This window comes from Pogoniulus pusillus, chromosome 34 (genome assembly GCF_015220805.1).
Source record: "Pogoniulus pusillus isolate bPogPus1 chromosome 34, bPogPus1.pri, whole genome shotgun sequence".
Classification (NCBI taxonomy): domain Eukaryota; kingdom Metazoa; phylum Chordata; class Aves; order Piciformes; family Lybiidae; genus Pogoniulus; species Pogoniulus pusillus.
In genome coordinates, this window is record NC_087297.1 from 9,491,083 (window position 1) to 9,514,627 (window position 23,545).

Here is a 23,545-nt window from a genome sequence, read left to right on the forward strand (position 1 = left end):
TGGCTTTTATGTTTAAACATCATTTAGCAGCTGTTAAAGGTCAGCACAAATCCTGCACTTGATCACTATGAATCAAGGCTACAACTGCCAAGAGAAGGAGACATTAAATAATGCAGTGATTATTATCTTGATTAGTTTTTCCCTTTCAGAAGCGAAAAGTAGTTCCTTTTAATTTCTATTTTATTCCTTTTTATATGGTGTCTACAACTACCTGATTTCGTCTCCAAAATCAAAATCATGCTGTCTGCAACTACCTGAAAGGAGGCTGTATCCAGGTGGGGTTGGTCTCTTCTCCCAGGCAACCAGCAACAGAACAAGGGCACACAGTCTCAAGTTGTGCCAGGGGAGGTTAGGAAGAAGTTCTTGCCAGAGAGAGTGATTGACATTGGAATGGGCTGTCCAGGGTGGTGGTGGAGTTGCTGTCCTTGGAGGTGTTCAAGCAAAGCCTGGATGAGGCACTTAGTGCCATGGTCTGGTTGATTGGCAGGGCTGGGTGCTAGGTTGGACTGGATGATCTTGGAGGTCTCTTCCAACCTGGTTGATTCTGTGATTCTTTTTCCTGCTCATTTCCTTGCTTCCCTTATTTTCCTGCTTTTTCTTTTTCCTGCTTATTTCAACTTGACAGAGTAAAACACTAATTAAATTATTTATACCAGCAATTTACTTACAGGGATGACACATTTTGTACACAAAGCTAGTAAAGCATCTGACACAAATTTGTAGTGCCAGGTGCAGTTAAGGAAGTGCAATGCAAGTCGGCATCTGCAGCCTGAAAACACCCAACAAACTTGCTGCAATGTTTCATTATCAATTTTATTTCCTACCATACACCAAATGTACAGCACAGAGCACAATTTTTGTTGTTTTGATGTAAGAAATATTAATTGTATGAAGAAACGGTATACAAACTACTCCAAATTAAAAAAAATGCATACATCATTGCTCTTTACAAAAGGTCTAATTTACAGTACAGCTCATTGATGCATTGAAACACCAAAAATAGTTCAAAAAATAATAAGAAGAAAATAAATAAAGGAGGGAAAAAAAAAAAAGAGAGAAAAGGAAATAAAATCAGTGCACATTGCAAAACACATCAAGTACGAGGGAGGCAAATAAATACAAACATACTTCACAGAACATCCTGAGCAAACAATCAAACACAGATAAATTAACCTGAAGCCGTAGTAAATAATAATAAATACATAGGTCAGTAAGAGCTTTTATTATTAATTTTTTTTTTACTTAAATAAAATATATAACAAATTTGTTAAAATATTTAGTAAATTAAATTTTTAGTCTTTGTAATGAGTGAACTCATTTTGTATGCATTTAACAAGTGTAACAAATGGTTGCTTTTTGCTGTTTTGCTTTGTTGTGGTTTTTGTTTTTTTTTTTTTTTCTGTAGCAAGAACGGTAACTTTGATAGCAAATTTTTGTTTGGTGTCTTCCTATTTATATTAGACAGCACATATGGTAGCTTCTGAAAAGTCGATTTGAAAATCAACACAGCTCCTAAGAACATACATTTCCCCCTGTCTAAACTAAGATCAGAGAGTCGAATCCACCCTCAAATGAAAAGAAAACCGAAAGAAGCAAGCCCCACCTAACGCAGAACAGTGACCACAGTGCATCATGAGTGTTGAATCACTTTCAAATAGTACTTTTGTGCAGGAACAGTAATAATATAATTGTATATGTCAAGCCTGTGAATGCCATCGTATTCATTCTAGATATAAATGAGGCTAATAAAAATAAACACTTTCATTATAGCACAGGAAAATTAAACACACGCTAGATCCATGTATACATTTACACTGAGGCACATATGCACGTGAGGTGTGTGTGCATACAAAAAAGGCAGTTCAGCTGGTTGTTTATACCTTTTCCTTAAAAAAAATAAATATAAAAAAAACCTTTTGAAACAATGCTTAATTACTTACAATCCCTGAAATAGACATTGCCTCTGTTATAGCAACCGCCGCTCTCTGACCCATCCGCGAGTCCCACACCCAGGCTAACCAGTTGCCGAGGCGTGCGCTGGCACCTGCCCGTCTGTACGCTCTGGAGCACTTGGTACCCTACCAAGAGACTGGTAACAAATCCAGTGTCAGCCTAGTCTTAGTGAAAAAAGAAGGGAGAAACCAGTCACGGTGTTGCTACTGTTGGTTGAAAGAGAAAAGCAAGCACCGCTGGGCTGGAGGGAGGTTATTCCTCCCCAGACCGCTGCCTTCTCAGCTGCCGTTAAGTTCAAACCAGTATTAAGTTCCATTTCAGGGGAGATGTGCTTCACTCATTATGTACAAAGCCTTCAGCTTGGGATGAGTTTGGGTTTGGGTTTTCTTGCCCAATCCAAATCCATAGCAATACTGGTCACTTGGATAAAACCTCAATGTCTTGCACTAAAAATAAGTACCAGTCCTATCGAATTATCCTGCTTGCTTAATTACCACTTCCCTCCAAGAATCAACTTTGGGGGGAAAAAAAAAAAAAGAAAAAGAAAAGAAACCACCCAAAACCCAAGCAACAAACCTGCAATGGTTAAACAAATCTGGAGAACCACCCAAAACCCAAGCAACAAACCTGCAATGGTAAAATAAATCTGGAGTACTCTTGAAACGTTTTAAGTAACCCTTCGCATAGGCTCAAATCACGCAGCCAAGCCAAGTGCTCTGCTGATTGCTATATTTCATTATTGCTAATGTTTTCTCCCCCCACCCACCCACCCACCCACTGATTTCCAGCGTTCTGTGCTTCCCGGAGCCCAAGTTTCCCACTAGTGGGCACCGTTCCTCTTCTCATTCCAGGCATCTTCACCTCGCGTGTTACTGCAAACTCCCTTCTGATACAAAGCCAGCATATAAAAGAAGCAGGATGTGAGGAAAATAAAAGCAGAAACCATGGTTCAGTCATTTGTTACTTTCATAGTTGCGTTTTGCTGTTGTCCTTGGGTTTTTCTTTGCTTCCTGTACAAACCCAGCGAGTCGTTTTGATTTACAGTAGAACTTTTGTTGTTGGTGGTTGTTGTTTTCAGTCTGTTTAAAATCCCGTCGGGAAATAAATACATACAAGGATTTGTAAAAAAAATATGGCAGGTTGCACAAAAATGCTGTGAGAAGATTAACAAAACCCAAAAACCCAACCAAAACCAAAAGCGAACCAAACCACAAGCCAAAACCACAACTCTGGGATTAGAAATAAATACAAAATATAAAAAAATAGTCACGCACAAATTTTTTTTGTGGGTTTTTTTCTTTTACATTCACTTTAAAAAAAAAAAAAAAGAGTGCAAAAGAAGGGGAAAAAATATTAAGAAACCCAAAAAAATAGAAAAGGAATTGTACTGAAATAAATAGGATGTACTAAGAGAGTGCATTGCTGTTAATACAAATAGTCTGTGGTGGTTTTTACTCTGGTTTTTTTTTACGTCAGCTGGGAAAAAGAAAGAAAAAAAATTAGTGCAATGTTGCAATTGTAAATGCAGCATGGCAACCTACACCCCTTAGCAGTACATGAACTCCTAACAGATCCATCTGGAGTTTACTGCTGTTAAGTAATTTCTGTTGCCCAGCAGCTTTCACATCCTACACATGGATGCCCTTCACTGCCTGTTTGATACTTTCCAGCAGAGCTTTGCATTCGGGGGAATAGTCCCGTTCCAGATTGCTGTACATGTCTGTGAGTGTATTTACATATGCTTCGAAATTCTGCTCACTGATTGGCCCCTAAGTGAAGACAAAACAGATTATAATTGCAGGAGATAGAATTAAGGCCAAAAAAAAATACACATATATATATACCCCAAACATGTAACCTCAAAGCATGGAAAGGCAGCGATATGGCAACTGAGGAGAGGCTGTAAACAGGGCAGCCATCCAAACTAATGGAGGGCTTGGAGAAAGGAAGGGGCTTGCATGTGCTGGGGAAACCACACACTCTCCAAGCAAGGAGAGCAGTTGGAGATGTGATCAGCAGTGTAACTTGTTTTACTCTCCAAGCAAGGAAAGCAACTGGACATGTGATCAGCAGTGTAACTTGCTTTACTCTCCAAGCAAGGAAAGCAACTGGAGATGTGATCAGCAGTGTAACTTGCTTTTTGATTTGTGGCCTGTTTACCTCTGAGGTTCTTTGGCTCTCACCTCCAACCCTCAGAAAGGCAAGGAAGCAACTTCTCAGTTCTGTCTTTATGTGTAGCCAAGACAAAGGGGTCATTAGGAGCAACCAACATGGTTTTATCAAGGAGAAGTCTGGCTTACAAATATGTAAAGGGTAAGGAGGCTGGAGCCAGGCTCTGCTCAGTGGTGCCCAATGACAGCAAAAAGGGTAATGGGTGGAAGCTGAGGCATAGGAAGTTTCATGTAAACATGAGGAGGAATTGTTTCCCTGTGAGGGTGACAGAACACTGGAACAGGCTTCCCCGGGGGATTGTGGTGTCTCTCTCCGGAGATACTCAAAACCTGCCTGGACCCGTTCCTGTGTGATCTGGTATAGAAGATCCTGCTCTGGCAGGGGGGTTGGACTGGACGAGCTTTCAAGATCCCTTCCAGTCCCTGACATTCTGTGACTCTGTTGTGGCTGACATCCCTCTAACTGTCCTCACCTGATTTCCCAGTGGCATTACTGTGACTGGGAAAGAGGCCTGCAACTCTGGATTTGAGCTGGGTTTGCAAGTAAGACATCAAGGAATGGGGCTTTTGAGAAGGTACAGAAAAATCACCTGAATAAAGCAGGTCAAAGTTTTGATCTAGTAGCAGAGCGAATACAGAATCTTGAGCAGGGGACATTCAGCTAGGGGCGATTAGGGGGAAGCCCACACTGCACAGCCCAGGGACACTAGGGCTGCCTCATCCCTGTCCTGTGCCTGCTGTCACACAGATCCAGCATCTCTTTGGAGAAAATTAGGCTAAAAGAACTCTATGCTAATGCAGTTCCAGTGCTCCTGCTGGTCTCTGAGCTTGCTCATCTGCTTCAAGTGCTAGCAAAAGAGTCTCAAAGAAGGTGTGAAGCTGCTGGCTGTGGTCTTACCATCTGTGGAAGCTGAATGTCAGCGAGGCTGGAGATGAGGGCTTGGCTTAAGCCAGCTAACTCCTTCAGCAGGCTCTCGTTGTTCTGCTCTATGAGTTTGTTCTCTTCTTCTATTGTTTTCAAGTTGCTCTCCATAGATGTGATCTACAAGACACAGACAGACACAAACACAGACCCTTGGCAGTGTTGTAACTGTAGTTTGACCCCAAAATGGCAGTTGTGTGACTGAGAGAGGGGCTGTCATGAATCTGAAACCCAGGTGTAAGTACCTTTAGGATAGACAGAACTTCTCCACAGGACATTCACAGCAAAGAGCAGTTCTGTTTGCTCTGAACGGATGGACTTTGCTGCTGGCTTAGAGAAATCTTGTGGTAGCAAGGCACTGGAGGATGCCCTGTGGCAGCAGGAGGGAAATGAGCTTGGAGGGTGTGTGGGGGAAGGTCGCTGTGGAGCTGGGATGGAGAGTGTAGCCTCAGGGCTGGCAGAGGGAAGGAGAAAGGAGGCTGATGTTTACATTGCTGTCCCGCTCTTACAGCATCCCTGCTGATCCACCACAATAGCAAGGTCACGGTTATTAGCTGTTGTGCTACTTTCCTGCCCCACTCCTGGGCGGAGGGCAGAGCTGTGGGATGGCTGGGATTAGTGACAGGGCTGGCAACAATGAGGGAAAAATGGAGTGGAAAGGAAATCAGAAGGTTCAGCATACCAGCAATCATTACAAAGATGATCTCTGACCAAGTGAATGGAAATTGAGATTTTGGGAAGAGCAGGAAAAGAAGCAACCGAGGTAGCAAAATGCATCCTTTTAGTGAGAGAGCCCTGGGAGCAGAGGCAGCTCCAAAGGCTCAGGCGTCAAAAAGAGTGCGGAGGAGCCACAGGCAGGGCCTCGCTCACTGCTATCCAGTTTCACACGCACAGCGGGCAGCAGGACCGGGCAGAATCAAGGGCTGCCACCCCTGTGCCTCCAGCGGCGTGATGGAGTGACGTCTGCTGCCCCACCCTCTGTTTGCTAGGGTGCACATCTCTGCACTACTTGGGTGTCTCTGGCTCTGGCCACTGGACTTTCCTCCCTCACTGTCACACATCAAAACTGGCCCCTAAAAGGAGGAATCCCTTTTGCCTGCCTGTGATCCCACTACAGCCTCTCCTCTGGAAGCAGCCTGACACCCATTCAGGCTGCAATAAGAGGAAGTGAAGTAAGCCATGGAGGGGACACATCGCTTCAGCTATAGTTCAGCTCAGGCTTTGCTGGTCAGGCTGCCGTCACAGGGAGCAGACTGAGGAGAAGAAATCTGCCTGTGTGGATTGGGTAATGTCCCTGTAAACAGCATAGTGAGCACCAGAGGGAACTGGAATATGTGTCCTGAGACACTGAACGTCACCGCCCCCTCCTCACTGCAGTGCAATTTAGGATAGATGTCCCCATTTCGTTTGCAATGTGAAGCCAGATCATTTAGATCCAACACAAGTGACATAAACCTCACTCTTATTTTAGACCATAAATGCAGTGGTTATTGCAAACCCAGCACAAATCCATGATATAAACTCCAGTGTGAAGTGAATATGGAGGGGTATGGTTACAGTCATTCGCACTGGAACAGTTTTGACTCATATTCAGTTCCTAGAGCTTATTTAGGATTTTTGTTTCCCCTTAAACTCTTATTCCTAAAACATGGAGCAAGCTTCTGTCCTTGCCTTTACCCAGTCTGCCCAGGTGAGCTCCCAGGTGCATGGAGGAGTCTCTGTAGGGATGAATGTAGAACTACTGTCGGTGTAGTAAAGCAAATTAAATCTCTCCAGCATACAAAGGAACGATAGAAAATGACTCTGTTCCATAGATCCTGTCAAACTCATCTGCTACACAAATGAGCAAAAGGCATCCATTTTTTTACCAGGTATTGCCTGGAGGCAAATTTCAAACTACTTGAATAACTGACAGTGGATGAAGGGAAGTAGGGAGGTTTTCTTGGGTACACGTAAGAAGAAAGTCCACTAGCATTAAGAGTTTGCATTGGTAAGAGGCAATATCCTCCCTAAAAACCACAGTCATGGGATTCTGCACAGTTTGGTCAACAAAGGTTTGATCAACAAAGGAAAATGAATGTTCTGTTTGATAAATAAGATTCTTCTGCTTGCCAGGATCAACTCCAAACTGCCCTGATTTTGTCATTCACCAGATCTTTAAGACAATACACAGGAATCTGCTGCTCATTTACAGAAAACAAAAGAAAATAAAGACTTGGGGGAAAAAGCATGGAGGATTTTGGTATCTTTAAGTGCAAGTGCATAAAGGACTAACTGTGCTTAAACACAGCATTTTAATGATTTATTGTGCTTAAACACATCATCTTAGAAGGTAGAACTTTGATGGCAGTGTCCTACCTGGGTTTGAAGTTTCATCATGTCAGCTTCAATTTTAAGATTGGATTCATTTAGTTCTTTTATTTCCTCATCCAAGTGTCTGATTTCTTCATCACTCTCAATGCCTGCAAACAGTTGAAATATCAGTATCAGATTTCAAGTGTCCACTTGTAAATGGATGCATGACTAACGAGCTCTGGAATCTGTTACTGAACAAGAGGAAGATAGGAACAAGGTTTAAGGGAACAATCCTAAAGTTGCCTCTTTTCTTTTGCTGTCAAAATTGGGTTTTAGCTGTAAATAATCCATATGAGCTGAAATGCAGACGAGACTTTTTGAGTCTTTGTGTCTCACAGTTCTTTTTCTCCAGTGTGATGTACATCTACGAGCTGGAGGGTACATAAAGGAAACTCTGCCCAGAAAGAGGAAATCTTATGGTAAAACATGAGGGTGTATTTACAATGTGGCTCTTTAATTTTAAAAGTAATGTATCAGCAACCCTTCTTCAAGAAGGAACACCCCAGGATAACTTCTCCACTAATATAATTGCTGACTGTAAGCCCATTTGTACTTGCTTCTGATCTCATAAGGAGTTCTATGGGGACAAATCTCTGTGCAGAATAGCTTCAAGAAGTGCAGCCTCAGTGACATGATAAATAGTGAAATTTAAATAGCAGCAAAAAGAGATAGATCAGGAAGCTAACAAGCATTACAGGGAGGGGAAAGAGGGAGAGGAAAAGGGGGGGAAAGAGATTTTACATCCTCACAAGTCAGATAGCTAAGTAAAAAACCTTCAAGTCTTTAATAAAAACATTGTCCTGAAAATTAGTGAGCAGCTGGAGCTGCTGGCAACAGACGTCCCTCTTTCTGCTCAGTATCAATCTGAGACCAGCTCTGCCGTGAGGTTTGTGCCACTGTTGTTGTCACTGCTTTCAGACCTAAAGAGCTGAACAGGGTCTACTGGGGAACCAGTTCGAACAACCTGTAAGCAGCAGTCCCTGCCTCACTGAACTAAACTCATCTGCCCAGCGTAACACAGCTGTTTTCCTCAGGAGCTGGGGATATAAAGACTGAGTTCTTTGAATCCTGGCTCTGTGCCTGACTTTATTATAAAGCAACTTGTATAAACCAGAGCCTGCTACATATTCTCCCCTATGCCTATTTGGTAATTGTTCCTTTAGGCTCATTACCTGGGTTAGCAAAATTGTCCAAGTCCTGCACAGAAGAGAAATGATGTGGTGATCAAGTTAGGGGAAGGAACCAATTTCTGCTCACAATATTTATCCCTTCTTACCATAGTCATCAGATAGCTAAGTCCTCCTGATCTCTAACTAATAATTTATGAGTAATAACAATATTAAAAGCCTATCCAAATTAAAGAAAGCAAATGGCTCTGAGATGTGAGCTTACCTTCAGTTTTACCACAACACAAATGACAAGATTTTTATAGTCTCTCATGCAAAGACTTTTGCTATTCAAGATTTGTTATTGCTGGAGACAGCTGAAAGGAGCAAGAATTAATGCCAGAATGGCATAAAGGGGCATAAGTATAAATGGGAGTCAGGGCCCTTCCATCTAAATAAATGTCATCATCTTTCACAAATCTCCTTACCACCACTTGCTTTAAGCTTGATAGTCATTAATTCTTCTGAAATTTTGCCCTTTTTTATGGCTTGTGCATTCAGAGGACATCCAGACAGGCTGAAAAGGATAGGGAAAAAGAAAAACAAGACAAAAACAAAACAAACCCACAACATTAGTACCCACTTGAAAATGGCAACAATCCTTTCAGGCAATATTATCATGCACTCGGACAGACCTCTGTACCTAAGGTCACGTCAGTTATCTCCATTATAGTGTAGCTTTGGGGAGTGACATAACTCATAAAGAGCCATTTAACTCTGTATTCCAGCTTGAAAATTGGCACACAAGCCTCAACCTAGAAGTAAACATCTCTTAAGCATATTTTAGATCAATCAAAGCAATATTGGCAGCTACTACGAAGTTAGGTGAAGATGCATCTAGAGAATTCTTGAAGCACCAACACTTCTAAAGAGCACCCCTATGTTGTTTTTAACTGAGACCTCATTCTCCAGAAGAGAGGGGCCAATTAAAAAGGCAAATTTACTATCACAGGATATTAGAGGTTGGAAGGGACCCAAGAAGATCATCGAGTCCAACCTCCCTGCCAGAGCAAGACCATAAAATCTCACACAGATCACAGAAGAACATATCCAGACAGGTCTTGAAAATCTTCAGGCAAGAAGACTCCACAACCTCTCTGGGGAGCCTGTTCCAGTGTCCTGTGTCCCTTAGAGCAAAGAAGTTCCCCTTCGTGTTGATGAGGTGGAACCTCCTGTGCTCCAGCTTCCACCCATTGCTCCTAGTCCTACAGCATGGAGCAAGTGAGCAGAGCCTGTCCCCACTTCCTGACTATGCTAAAAAAACCAACCAACCCTAAACTAAATCAGATAATGAAATGATTTCCAGGGTGCACAACTATTGTATCATTTTGTTGATACCTAATCATGATCGGTACAAGAAACCTGGATATACCCTATAGACTGTGATAGCCTTTTTGAATGGTTCTATTATATAGTCAGTTTGCTTTTAGCCACTCCTCACATTAAATTACATTTTGCTATTTCAAAGCTTACATTTTCATCAGCTGGGAATTATCTGAAGCAATTTTTATAGCCCACTAAAAGACTAAGATAAATTGTGCTGTCTTGATACTATCTTTATAAATAACAAAGAAGAACTACCCCTATGCTGAAAAACTGGCAGAAGGATTTGTGCTTAGATGGAGCCAAGCAAGGAGTGAAGGAAAATTTTCTTCCATAGGAAAATGTTTGGGGTTTTGTTTTGCATGTGTGAGAACTGAAAACAAAATTTCTAACAGCTTCTACACAGGGAGTGAAAAAAAAAAAAAAAGATGTTTTTGTAGGTTTAAGTTAGCTTCACAATTGGTTATAGAACCACAGAATGTTAGGGGCTGGAAGGGACCTTGAAAGCTCATCCAGTTGAACTCTCCTTCTAGAGCACAATCTCCTATACCAGATCACATAAGAGCACATCCAGGTGCGTTTTGAGTATCTCCAGAGAGGGAGACTCAACAACCCCCCTGTGCAGCCTGTTCCAGTGTCCTGTCACCTTCACAGTGGAAACAATTCCTCCCTGCATTTACATGAAACTTCCTACGCCTCAAAGTGTTATGCCCCACCAGAAGTTTCCAGGGGAAGCATGCTAAGTTTGCTATTTTTTCAGTTCTAAAGTGCTGCTTCATATTTCTACCCAGGGCAAACAAGTGGCAGAATGGCTCAAACTCATGGGTTAACTTGTTTGGGTTTCAGGTGTGCTAGGGAAGGCTGTCATATCACAAAAACACAGTTCCTGCTTCTTTTTAACTGACACAAGCTAGAGTGCAGGACAGACATCATCTGTCATAGGAGTTGGAACCAGCTAACAAGCATTTAGGTTATGTCCTAGAAGTTACTGTGTTTCTCAGCATGAGTTGATTAGCCCCAATTTACTGTGGTGTCTGGATGTAAAGAGTTCAACACAGGATGTGCATCAGAAAGGGTAACACTGGACTACGACTGAATTTGCTCAAGTCACCTTGAGCATTTCTGTGTTGGATAAGCTAGGTCAGAGCGTTAGACAGAAAGCAGAGGAGGCAAAGAACACAGACACAGTTCATGTTACAGACAGAAGATCAGACTTTGCTGGATATTAACTCAGCTTTTATAGCCAGAATCTTTGGGCAAGGTTGATTGCACATAGGCAAATTATTGTGATGCTTTCACAATGGTATATAGAGGGGCAGTGTTTATTGCCACTAGTTAGATGTGTGATTCCTGCTCTGTAAGGACAGGGTTCTTTCCTAAAGATGGTAAGAGGGATATAACTTCAAACTCATATAATCCACACAAGTCCTAGATGTGTGGGCCTGGCTATTTAAATACTAGGGTAAAATGAAATGAATACAAACTTGGCTTTTGCTAAATCTTTTTCTGGTGACATTTTAATGGTATTTGTACATTCCACAAAAGATATAGAGAACTAACTCCACATTTTCCTAGGAAATAACTCCATCCCATTTTAAACCATAGGAAAACTGTGCTAATCTGAAGGAATGACCTTGCAAGGTCACAGAGCAATGGGAACATTGAAAGGAGAAGGCAAAAGTTGATCTTGACTCTCTGCAAGTTATTGTGATCCATGGTACTTCAGCTGCAATGTAAACTGTGTTGTTACTTCAGAGACTTCAGCACAATTCATTCAGACTGTGACCTGGCCTGTCGCCAACTCAACAGCAGAACGTTAAGGAAAAGTGAAAAGAGAAAACACAAAGTTATACCTTCTGTGGGTGACAAAAACATTATTAACATGACCCAGCCCGTTGCAGCCTGGCAAAGGACAGTGTGGCAGCTCTTGTTTGTTCAGTTTCCAGGATAGTGAAGACCCATTGACAGGACTCTCCTTCTGTCTCTTGGCAGCCAAAGGACAACCAGAAGCAGTGCGATGAGAAGTGTATTTACCTGATATGTGACCTTGGCCATCACAGCCTATCACTGGACATCTACAGAAACACAGCAAAAGAACCCCCATTTTCACTGGAGAGAGCAGGCAAAGACAGTCTCAAGAAACTCTCAGAAAATAATTCCAGCTGCCTGTGCCACTTTGTGCTAATGGATTAAGACTTAGTCCCTGCAGGCATGCTGTACCTCAGCATCCAAGTCACATCGAGCTGAGTTAGGCAGGTTCAGCTGACTTGAAATTTAGACAATTTAAAATACAGTCATACCATATATATAAAAGCAGCCCATCAAACACTTATTTAGATAGCATTTTACCAGAACAGAAAATAAAAACTCAATCACAGGCAATAAAGCCACACTTCTGAGAGCATGTGGAAAGTCAGCATTCTCTCCTCTCTATCTTGGCTTTTGGCATTAAGCAGAGGATGGGTTTTCCTACTTCCAACGTTTGTGCTGCCTCATGGAAAGACTTGCAAAGGAAGGTTTGGGGTATTTTTTTGCTACTCAGTGTTGTGCTGCCTCTCATAGGTCATTAGCAAGCATAAAGGATAACACTATATGCAAGTACATATCTGTACTCTGGCCATTATCTATTACTGGTTATAATGGAACATGCAATCAAGTCAGGAACCTCCACTGAGCTTCCAGCTATCACTAAGTGAAATTTGGATTTATTTATAGAGGAAAGACATGAGATATACATTTAAGCTCTCTGGGACATATTTTGAAGGTGTCACTCTGATTTAATTAGCTGAAGACAAGATTTCACTACAGGCAGAAATAATTTGTTTTCCTTCACTTTGCCAAATTTCCCAACCCTGTGGCAGTTTCATAGCACTGTTTAAAATAACTGGACCACTGTGAGCAGATACAGCAATCCTTCCCCACTGTTCAAGCGCCAAACTGATGGACTCCACCAGCTTCACTAGATGTAGCACCACTTGGTTCAGCTCCAGCTCCACACTATTCACATGGCTCAGATAGAGCATCTGGAGCACGTCCAGAGAAGGGCAAAGGCTGTGAAGTGTCTGGGAAACAGGTCTGGTGAGGGACTTGGGGGCTGTTGAGTCCAGGAAGCTGAGGTGAGACCTCGTTGCCCTCCACAACTCCTTGAAAGGAGGTTGCAGTGAGAGGTGTTGGCCTCCTCCTTCCAGTATCAAGTGATAGGGACAAGAAGAAATTGGCCCAGGTTATGACAGGGAACTTTTAGGTTGGATACTAGGAAAAGTTTCTTTACAGAAAGAGTGATCAGGCATTGGAACAGGCTGCCCAGGGAGGTGGTGGAGTCATCATCTTGGGAAACTTGATAGAAATGTGTGGGTGTGGAACTTCAGATCATGTTTTAATGGCCATGATGGTGCTGAGTCTGCATTTGAAGCTTAATGATCTTAGACATCTTTTCAACCAAAACCAGTTCTGTGATTCTGTCTCCTATGGTGCCTCAAGTCCTAGGCTCTGATGGACTTATATCCCCTTGTGCTGCTTTAGTACTCACTTAAGTTCAGGGTCTTCTTTTTCTTCCTTGGTAGGAGTCACTTTGACACCTCCTTTCCTGGCACGAGGACAACCAGATAAGCTGAAAGAAGCACACAGAATGAAAGCCACCTCTTTCTGCTGCTGCGGCTTGCCGAGAGCCCCGAGCGCTGCAGCCCGCTGCGGGGGGACAGATTTTACCTTCTGTGGGAGGCATAGTTCCCCGTCACGTGCCCAGAGCCGTCACAGCCAGGTGTGGGGCACCTGTGGAACAACACAGGGAGCTCACAAAACACAGCCAACACTGCGCACCTCCTGCCCCTTCTCTAAGGGGGAAGGAAGAGGAGCAGAGCTTTGGGTGAATAATTAGAGCTGGGTTTGTTGGGTTTTGTTCTTAATGAACAGACTTCTCCAGTGACAGACACACAGGGAGCAGAAAGCAGCAGCTGAACACAGACAAAGATGCTCGGAGGGCTGGAGCACATCTCCTATGAGGACAGGCTAGGGGAGCTGGGGCTCTACAGCCTAGAGAAGTGAAGGCTTTGAGGAGACCTTGGAGTGGCCTTCCAGTATCTGAAGGGGGCTACAGGAAGGCTGGAGAGGAACTACTTAGCCTAGTAATGGGTTTAAACTAGCAGAGAGACTATTTCAACTGGATGTTAGGAAGAAGCTCTTTCCAGTAAGGGTGGTGAGACACTGGCACAGGTTGCCCAGGGAAGTTATGACTGCTCCCTCCCAAGTTGGATGAGACCTTGAGCTACCTGTTGTAGTGGAAGGTGTCCCTACCTATGGCAGCAGGCTAGAACTGGATGAGCTTTGAGGTCCCTTCCAACCTAAACCATTCTAAGATTCTATAGAGGAGCTCAGCCAGCACCCATAAGTGACATTCAAGCAACAACATAGCCTAATTGTGTGGAACCGGGGGGCCAAGCAGGCCCCCCGGCCTTTGAATCGCCTCCACCATGCACCCAGTGCACACCACAGGCACTCACCTCTGATGTTGGGAGGAGGATCCCTCTGCCCAAGTGGGCAAGCTTGAGGCTTCTGCCTCTGCTGGGGCTGATTATAAAGGGGAGTGAGCAGGGAGGGCAAAGTGGCCACACCTGGGGTGGGAGGAGACTCAAGAGCACCCAGGTGCTGTGCGTTTGGGGGGAAAGGTGAAAATGCTGTGTGGGGTGGGAAAGGGGCAGATAGGGTGGAAAAGGGAGGTGGGGCTGAAAGAAAGGAGCTAGAGAGGAAAAGAGAAAGATGGGAGAAAAGGAAGGAAATGACAAAGCTGGCAGTCTGTACTTTGGACAGGGGCACTCTGTGCTGGATTAGGAACTGGCTGGATGGTTGGGCTCAGAGAGTGGCAATAAATGGAGCCATATCCAGTTGGCAGTTGTCACTAGTATTGTGCTCCAGGGATCACTGCTGGGCCCAATCCTGTGTAATACCTTCACTGATGATCTGAATGAGGGGGTTGAGTCCAGCATCAGTGAGTTTGCAAACAACAGCAAGGTGGGAGCACGTGTGGATCTGCTAGATGGTAAGAGGGCTCTGCAGTGGGACCTGGACAGGCTGGGCAGATGGGCACTGTCCACTGCCCTGAGTTTAAACATATCTGAGTGGTAGGTTCTGCACTTTGGCCACACTGCCCCCATGCAGTGTTACAGGCTGGGGACAGACTGGCTGGAGAGCAGCCAAGCCTAGAGGGATCTGGGGGTACTGATGAACAGCTGAACATGAGCCAGCAGTGTGCCCAGGTGGCTGTCATGGAGAGTAGCAGAAGCCTTTAGCAGGCCTCCATGTTGTGCAGTTGCAGTGTCTCACATTAATGCCAGGAGCATCGCAAAACCAAAACAATCCTTCGGTGCCATGAGAAAGTCTCTCCCTAGTTCAGATAAAAGGTAGACATTGGCCACTGCTTTCCTAACTGTCAGCCTTGCTTCCCAGGCATGCTCTGCACCTGGTGTGGGCCGAGCTTGGGGTGGTCTCAGAAATTGTTTTGGAGAAGATTCTCCAGTTGTATGGGTTGGTGATAACTTTGTGCCAATCTGTGAGAATAACGTGGAATAGCCTGGGCTGGTGGGCTACACCTCTTTGAAAACATGATAAAATGGTGTGCCTGCCTGGATCGGGAGCTCGCTCTGCTCTCCCTCTCTGCTCTCGCCTCTATGCCTGCTCGCTGCCTGCCTCCTTCCTGCCTCGGCCTGCCCGACGCAGGGCCCGCAGAGGCCTGAAGCCCGCTTGGGCCCGATCCTGACAACCAAAGGGACACCGCCCAAAGCTTCCAACCTAGCTGAGCTGAACAGTGAGTAACCCAAAGAAAAGACTCTTCTACCCAAAGGCTGAGTCACTTTAAAGACTCAAAAGAACTCCAAAGAAATCACAGACTCTCTTTCATTTGCTATTTACTGAAATGTTATTCTACAAGCTCAGATCAAAAGAACTCACCTGGGGAGTTTAGTTGGGGAGGGGATCTCCGTGTTTGAGCAATAAATCACTTGAACTATACAAGTGAGCCTTTGGGTATTTTCCCTAACCCCCCCAAACTATCTTCCGTGACAGTGGCCAAGAAAGCCAATGGCCTCCTGGCCTGTATCGCGAACAGTGTGGCCAGCAGGACCGGGGAAGTCCTTCTGCCTCTGTACTCAGCACTGGTCAGGCCACACCTTGAGTCCTGTATCCAGTTCTGGGCCTCTCAATCTAAGAAAGATGTGGAGGTGCTTGAACGTATCCAGAGAAGGGCACCAAGGCTGGTGAGAGAGCTGGAGGTGTTCAGCCTGAAGAAAATGAGGCTCAGGGCAGACCTCATTGCTCTCCACAACTACCTAAAAGGAGCTTGTAGCCAGGTGGAGTTGGTCTCTTTTCCCAGGAACTCAGTAACTGAACAAGAGGACACAGCCTCAAGCTGTGCCAGGGCAGGCTCAGGCTTGATGTTAGGAAGAAATTCTTTACAGTAAGAGTTAGGAGGAAGTTGTTGCCAGAGAGAGTGATTGGCACTGGAATGGGCTGCCCAAGGAGGTGGTGGATTCACCATCCCTAGAGGTGTTTAAGAGGAGACTGGATGAGCACTTAGTGCCATGGTTTAATTAATTAGAAGGGTCAGGTGATATGTTTGGCTGGATGATCTCAGAGGTCTTTTCCATCCTGGTTAATTCTGTGATTCTGTGACTCCTTTCTCAGGCTTTGGCTTTTCTACTAACAGTGTTTTAGTAAGGTATGGGAAATACATTGCACATGACATGGAGGTTTGATTAATTTATGACACTGTTTTTGCCAAATATTTTTCCTTGCACAGTATAAACAATGAAAAGGGGGGAAAAAAAGACAGTTTGATATAGATCTATTTGTAAATTGACTGTTATGTGTTTGTTTGCTATTCTTCTGATGCTTTCAGGTACAGATATAAACAAGCTCTTTGCCAGTGTTTACAGAAGGGGAAATGGAAGCAGAGGAGCAGTTTTACTTTTGGGCATCAGCAGATGAAAGCCAGCATTTGAACTGAATAATTTGTATGTTCTAGCACTGTAGGTATGCAGCAAGAGCAGATCTTTCTAGCACTAGCTTCAATTGGGTATTCAGCTTGGCAATCGGATTATGCTTATGCCTCTCAGTGATGAGCTTTCTCTGTGTGTGCAACAAACAAGCCTTTTCAAGTATGAATGTTTAATACTAAACCATCCATACCATGAAAAGAATCAAACTTGCCTGTTACTGTGTTTTTTGCCAGTGGGCTGGGAGGGCTTCTTACTTGCTGGTCATAAATGAATGTGCTCCAAGAGTCTAATGGAGTTAGTAGGTCTTTCTGCTGGCTTCTGTAGGGTTTGGAGCAAAACCTTACTAGAAGAAGTTTCCATCTAAGAAATCCAGATTTCTATTTCATTTAAAGCTATTGTGTCCCTTGTGTGAGTTTTCATTTTGCTTTGTTTTGTGGTTATTTAAGAGAAGAGAAGCACACCTTAGCAGATAAAGCAGCATGCACACAGATATTTACCTTTAGGAGCTGTGCCAACCATTGCTATGTTTCTGTATTATACAGCACAAAGTTCTTTGCTAAGCAGCCCTGGGGGCCTTTTGAGCACTATCATTTTTACAGAGAATCAGAATTACAGGAGCTGTGCCAAGCAGTGTTGTACTGAATCATAGAATCACAGAATCAACCAGGATGGAAGAAACCTCCAAGATCATCCAGTCCAACCTAGTACTCAGCCCTACCCTGTAGTCTCCCTGTAATCCAGGAGGAAGAAGTAAGGGACCTGCTGAGCTACTTGGATCCTCACAAGTCCATGGGGCGATGTGTGAAGGAAACTTGCATTGTTCAATACTCTCTTAAGAATCTCTGTTGTTACTGAATCTTCCTGAGGTGAGGAGATGGGTGGTTTCATCTAGTCATTGGTAGGCTGCCATGGAAAGCATCTACAACCAGAATTGTGATATCCCTTCTGAGTGTGCAGGTGTAGCTCTTCACAGAATATTTCAAATCCTATTTCTGTGAACAATTAATTTGTCAAAAATGTGAGTTCTTTTGGACACAGCCAAAATTATTGCCTGATTCAAGTAGAATTCAGCAAATAATTTCAGCTGAAGAAAGGGGACTTTTTTTTTTTCTCTTTTAAGGGCCATGTCAAAACATTTCATGATGACATTCTCTGCACAAAATATTTTGTCAGAATGACATCTCTCACATTGACACCAAAGGTAGAGGTGTGGGTTGCAGAGTGCCAGATATGCTTGACTGTAGAGCTAAATGTTGACCTGTGTGAGGTGGGGGGCAAGGACTGGGCTCAGTGTCATGTGGAGCAGGCAGCAAGGGCAGATGTCTGGAGAGTGTGAATGCTCCCAAGTAAACCCAGAGCACCTGCCAAATACTGTGAGTATTAATTTTGGCTACTTGCTTTATCAGACAATCACAGATAGAAGAGCTATCTGCATAGGCTGGATGTGGATTTTAGTTCAGCAGACCTCTTTGTGGGAGACATTCAGACCATGAGTCTAAGAGTCAAAGACTTAGAAAAGACACTGAACTAAATTAGAATCTCCTTATCTGCATTTACTGCTTCCACTGGCAGTTGGATTTAACAGCCAGATTAGAGGCTAAAGTATTCTTGGGATCATTAAAGATTTGAGGCCAAGAGATTCTCAACACTGATGAAATTATAAGATAATATTTCAGGTGGACTACTGACAAATTAGCAAGAAACTTCACTGGCAAGATTTCTAAGACTGACCACTGGGGCAGGTTTCCCCAGTATTGATTGTGTCTTTGTGTTATGGATTACGAAGTTCTGCAATACAAAGTATGCCAACAATGTATTGTCCTACAGTGGATGCTGTGGATCTTCATCAGCTTTTAACTGGCTGGTGAATCTGGAATGATGCCCCAGCTCAGGGAGTCATCCTCTGTTTAGGATTCCAGTGCAGATCCAAGAAAATCAGATTTGCATTGGAGGCCCAGGGTTTCAGGAGCTCAATCTAAAAGATGTCAGCTCTCCTGTGGGTGTAGGTTACAGATTCTTTCACAATTCAGCAAGTGTTTTGTTTTGGTTTGTTTCCAAGAACAAATCTTTCAGTGATTTCACATAGAATTTCTTGAAACTGTGCAGTGAGAACCTGCTAATTTCTTGCCTTCCCCAAGAGGGTTACTTTATCTTCAGGTCAATGAACCACAACTACATGTAAAATTGATACGCTAAGCTGCAGATCCAGAAGCATTTCTGGTACTTTTATTCCTGAGAAAGCTCACAGGGATGATTGGATATGAACTGTAGCTGAGCCAAACCCATAGAGGTCAACAGAAATATGTTTTGCTCTCTGTGGAACAGGGATCAGTTTCACCATGTTGTGTGAGACCTAAATAGAACCGATAGAATCCCTCTTAAAAACTGACATTTATCCTCTATCCTAATAGAATCATAGAATCAGCCAGGTTGGAAGAGACCTCCAAGATCATTCAGTCCAACCTAGCACCCAGCCCTATCCAATCAACTAGACCATGGCACTAAGTGCCTCATCCAGTCTTCTCTTGAACACCTCCAGGGACAGCGACCCCACCATCTCCCTGGGCAGCGAATTCCAATGGCAAATCACTCTCTCAATCCTCTCTCTACGGATAGGACTGACTCCCTATTCCTTGAAGTCTCTGAACTGTAAGCAAGCACCTTTCTCAAGCACACTTTTAAAGCTCTAGAAGGCTGGATTAACAAGCTCTTCAGCAAAATAGACTAATCAGCCATAATTATCCCTTATAACTTTAAAATCGGAGTCGTCATCCAATTTAATGTGTTTTAATCTGACCACCTTATATCACCCTGTGCAGCAAGAATTCTCAGATAGAAAAATTTCTTGACTCAGACTCAAAGGCTCACTTTCTGAACAGATCTTCCTTATTTCCAAACTGTAGGTCACATGGAAGCTTTGTATCTTTCCTGGCTTAGAGTTTCGTTACTGAAGCCAAAATCATATCTTGATTCTGGCAAGTTAAACGCGAATAACATTTGGAATAAAATACACAGCTTTTCATATTCATGCCTAAGTACATGAGGGCACTTGCATGGCCTGATTCTATGAGCATTTATGCCCTCTGCTCATGTAGCAGTGGTAAAATTAACTATTGATATCACAACACTGTACCTGTGCAAGCATGACTTACAGGGTTTGGCACAAGATTGCATTGAGCTAAAACTTATCAAAGGCTGAGTTCTGTTGAAAAAAACAAACAAAACACCTGAACAATGCTTGCAGGAAGCTAAAATAAGGTGGTTACATGTGTGGAAAAGAATTTTATTTAGCCCTTTTTTTCCTTCTGCAAATTGTCTGTGAACAGATTTGGATTTTTGCTCTTTTTTTTTCCCAGTTAATTGAAATTAAATGCTAAGTGCGTTCGGCAACATATTTCTGTCTGTGAAACGTTCATGAACTTTGACTTTGTCTTTCACAACTCACTTATTATACATGGCGTACAGTGTGCAGTTTGTCATTTAAGTCATATGCTGTTGCTCCTCTTTCCTTATGGCATGACCAAAACTCTAGAAGCTTTAGTGGAAAAATAACCATATTGGTATGCAAATTTCCTTATTCACACATGAATATGGGGAGGGGTGCTGCATGAGGAGCAACTATTCAAAATATTTGTGTGAGTGTCTATGTATGGCAGAAAGCCAATAAAAGCAGGGACAAATAGATATGACTCAGCACATGACTTCAAATTTGTCAGCATTTTCACCAAGTCAGCTCCTTGCTTATGGTGCTGCTCATTCCCAAATGAACTAAACCTGAATTTTATACCTTTGACACTCGGTGATAGAAAAATCAAAGCGTTGTGCCAAGGTGTCAGTTTGTCTACTGGCTTTGGAAACCACTTTCAACAGTTGCCCATATAAATGGCCTTTCTTTGCCTTGTTTTTGTTTTTGCTGCTTCTCTAGTAGGTTCAACTCCAGAGCTACCATCAGCTCAGCATTTTGTTTATAATTCAGGCTGTCAGACCACTAACATTCGATCTGATGAAGCAGACTTGTGACTAAACACTGAGTCAAGCCTAAATGTAGTCACCCCTACTGTTAAATACCACTACAACAGCATACCAGAGCTATGATCAAACTCGATTTTCTTCTCTCTGGACTAGGCATGAACCCAAAGGACAGAAAGGACAATCACAGGATTCTCCCCTTTTCACACACATTCATGAATTTTTCCAAGCCATCTATTATGGGATCTAATTTACAAGTTGCAGAGGGAAAGCTATGAAAGAACTCTAATTATCCTTTCCTCTTCTCCACATCCTTATTGACAAAGCCAATTCAATAACTAGATGACTGGTTGCCAGTGCCTCTCTTGACTACAGATTTCTGAAATATTCATATGTCCCTATACATCTGTCTATATAGCAGAGCCTGCAGAGTCCTTTTGTAAGTGACATTTCGTGGTGAGAAGTATGCCAGCACAAAATCAGACGACATGATGTCTGCTTCAGTGACATTAAACTCATAGTATATGGTAGTGAATGCTAAAAACTGATTTTCAGGAGTTCTGGTCTAATATCTTTTTAAAAAACTAGATTTATTTCTAACTAAATAATTCTAATTTATTCTCACTGGATCAGACTGAGTTATTTGCCAGATCAGTCTTACATGGTAGCTATTTTCTGATTCTCTCTGATTCACAAATACCAGAGGAGAGCAGTTTCTCTCCTAGTATTTACATTTATGGTTTGTTTTGGTGGGGTTTTTTATCCTCAGGTCCTGGTTAATTTATGAAAATGAAAAGGTACAGAAATGAAAAAAGACAGATGGAGAAAAGTGAGCTCTATTTCACTCAAAAGCTTTCAAACCGATTCAAGGTTTGGACAAAGGTTTGATGTAGCTCAGAGCAATTCAAATGAACAACTGCATTACCATGGGGAACACATTGATTGAAGGTAAATAACAAAAACATTTGTTCTATTATCAGTACTTACTTAAGCTCCTGAGAGTTAGCAGCCATAAGGGATTTCAATGTCTTGTCAGCTAATGGGCACCCAGAAACACTGGAAGAGGAAAAAAACACTTGATGTGAGCTATTTCACTAAAACAGAACTTTTTTTTTCCCTTTTTCTTCTTAAAACAGCAACCTTCAAACAATCATTTGTGTTAAAACAAGTAACCTCCAGGCAATCTATGAATTATAAGGGAGGGAAAAGAGAACCTCAAATGTTTGCTCTTGGAAAAGGAGGTGCAGTCAATAGCAAGCTGTGGTTCTTACATTACTGGAAAGATATACACTCAAGGCAGAAGGTTTCTAAGCCCCTATAAAGCTTTTCATGGGGAGCAAAGGTACACAAAGTCCTCCATTTATGTTGCCTACGTGAAGGTCAGGTAGAGCACCTGGCCAAGTGGCTGGGAGAAGGCAGAAACTGCTTGCATTCTGCCCCCAAAATAAAGCCAGACAATGGGCATTGCGATCCCCAGGCACTGGCTATTGACTGTAGGCTATTCTGAGGTAACAGTCTCAGGTTGTTGGCAGATTTTGGATTTAAAGCCATTCATAGATATCTCACAAGGCTGTATTGAGTGTTTGTACACCGAGGGAAATGGAAACCTGTCTAAATGACTTCTCTACAGGCCTCAGCTAAGCCATACAACCAGAGCATGTGCTGCCTCACGCCACCAAGCTGTTGAGACCTTCACAAACATAACAAATCCAAGAAAAACAACCACCTTTCTCTAAGGATTGTTCTTTAGCAATTATTTTTGAATAATTCCCTGTGGTTAGTGTAAAAGTATTCAAAGATGGCAACAGATACAAGTAGCATTGTGGCCTGCTTTAGGCTTGCTGTTGTTTCTTACCTGCGGTGTGAGGCATAGTTCCCTGTTACGTGACCGCTGCCATCACATCCTGGAGTTGGGCAGCTGCACAAAGAAGATGCAATGAGAATTTAGAGTATGTGTAACACACCACATAGCTCACCCTGCCCTGCAGTGGTTTGGGTAATGATCCTGGGGCAAGCACGTTCATCGTTATGCCTCTCAGCACTATCATGGTGCTGCAGTGAACTGTCAAAGTTTGCATGAGATCTACAGTTTGCAGTTATTACTGGGATGGGGGAAAAAAAGCTTTTTCTCTGTTTCCACTATGCAAGGCATCAAAAACCTTATTTTTAAACATTTACCTCATGTGAAACCACCATGCTTTGTGTAGACTTTTTCTCATAAGATGTGTTCTTGAAAGGGCATTTTCATTAGTGGTACAATTTTGGGCAGCAATTCATACATGTTAGAGATGAAACTTCTGATTTCATGCCCTGTATAGTACAGGGCAGAGAAGAGTAATATTCAAAGTAATTCCCTTGACTTCTGCCTAAAATAAGGCACTTAAGAAACACATCTAAGCTCTATCTGCACAGAAGTTTCCTAAGATGTTTCTCAGCTGTACTGAGCAGTGATACAAAGGTGGTGTACACTTGGCACAACAAATATGTCCCTTTATGCCAAGAGATGGAGGGAAGCTTGAACTTGGGGATGATATTGTAGCTTCTGTTCTTCCCCAGTCTGCCCTCAGTCAGAGCACTGCACTTATTTACCAGTTTAGGATACAGTCCTCTGCAAAAAGGCAAAAATATCAGGAAATGCAGTGCACAAAGGGGAGGAATAGTTGAATTAAGTGTGGCCTTCCACAGCATCTTGCAACA

At 43.0% G+C, this 23,545-nt stretch overlaps 1 protein-coding gene across 8 annotated transcripts in view; it reads right to left on the reverse strand.

Annotated features, from left to right (window-relative positions):
• Nucleotides 1-2,734: 2,734 nt before the first annotated feature.
• Nucleotides 2,735-23,545, reverse strand: part of ST18 (ST18 C2H2C-type zinc finger transcription factor) — a 215,821-nt gene continuing 195,010 nt past the window's right edge. For 7 of the 8 annotated variants that reach the window (XM_064170759.1, XM_064170757.1, XM_064170762.1 and 4 more), the window contains 5 exons: nt 22,704-22,766; nt 21,836-21,904; nt 13,599-13,661; nt 13,420-13,500; nt 11,390-11,965 (listed from right to left, as the gene is read on the reverse strand). In XM_064170759.1, coding sequence (XP_064026829.1) covers nt 11,707-11,965; nt 13,420-13,500; nt 13,599-13,661; nt 21,836-21,904; nt 22,704-22,766 — 535 coding nt within the window. In that variant the 3' untranslated portion in view covers nt 11,390-11,706. Of the gene's footprint in view, nt 3,723-5,022; nt 5,167-7,404; nt 7,509-8,995; nt 9,085-11,389; nt 11,966-13,419; nt 13,501-13,598; nt 13,662-21,835; nt 21,905-22,703; nt 22,767-23,545 lie in introns of those variants that run through there. The other variant, XM_064170764.1, reaches the window with a different exon arrangement.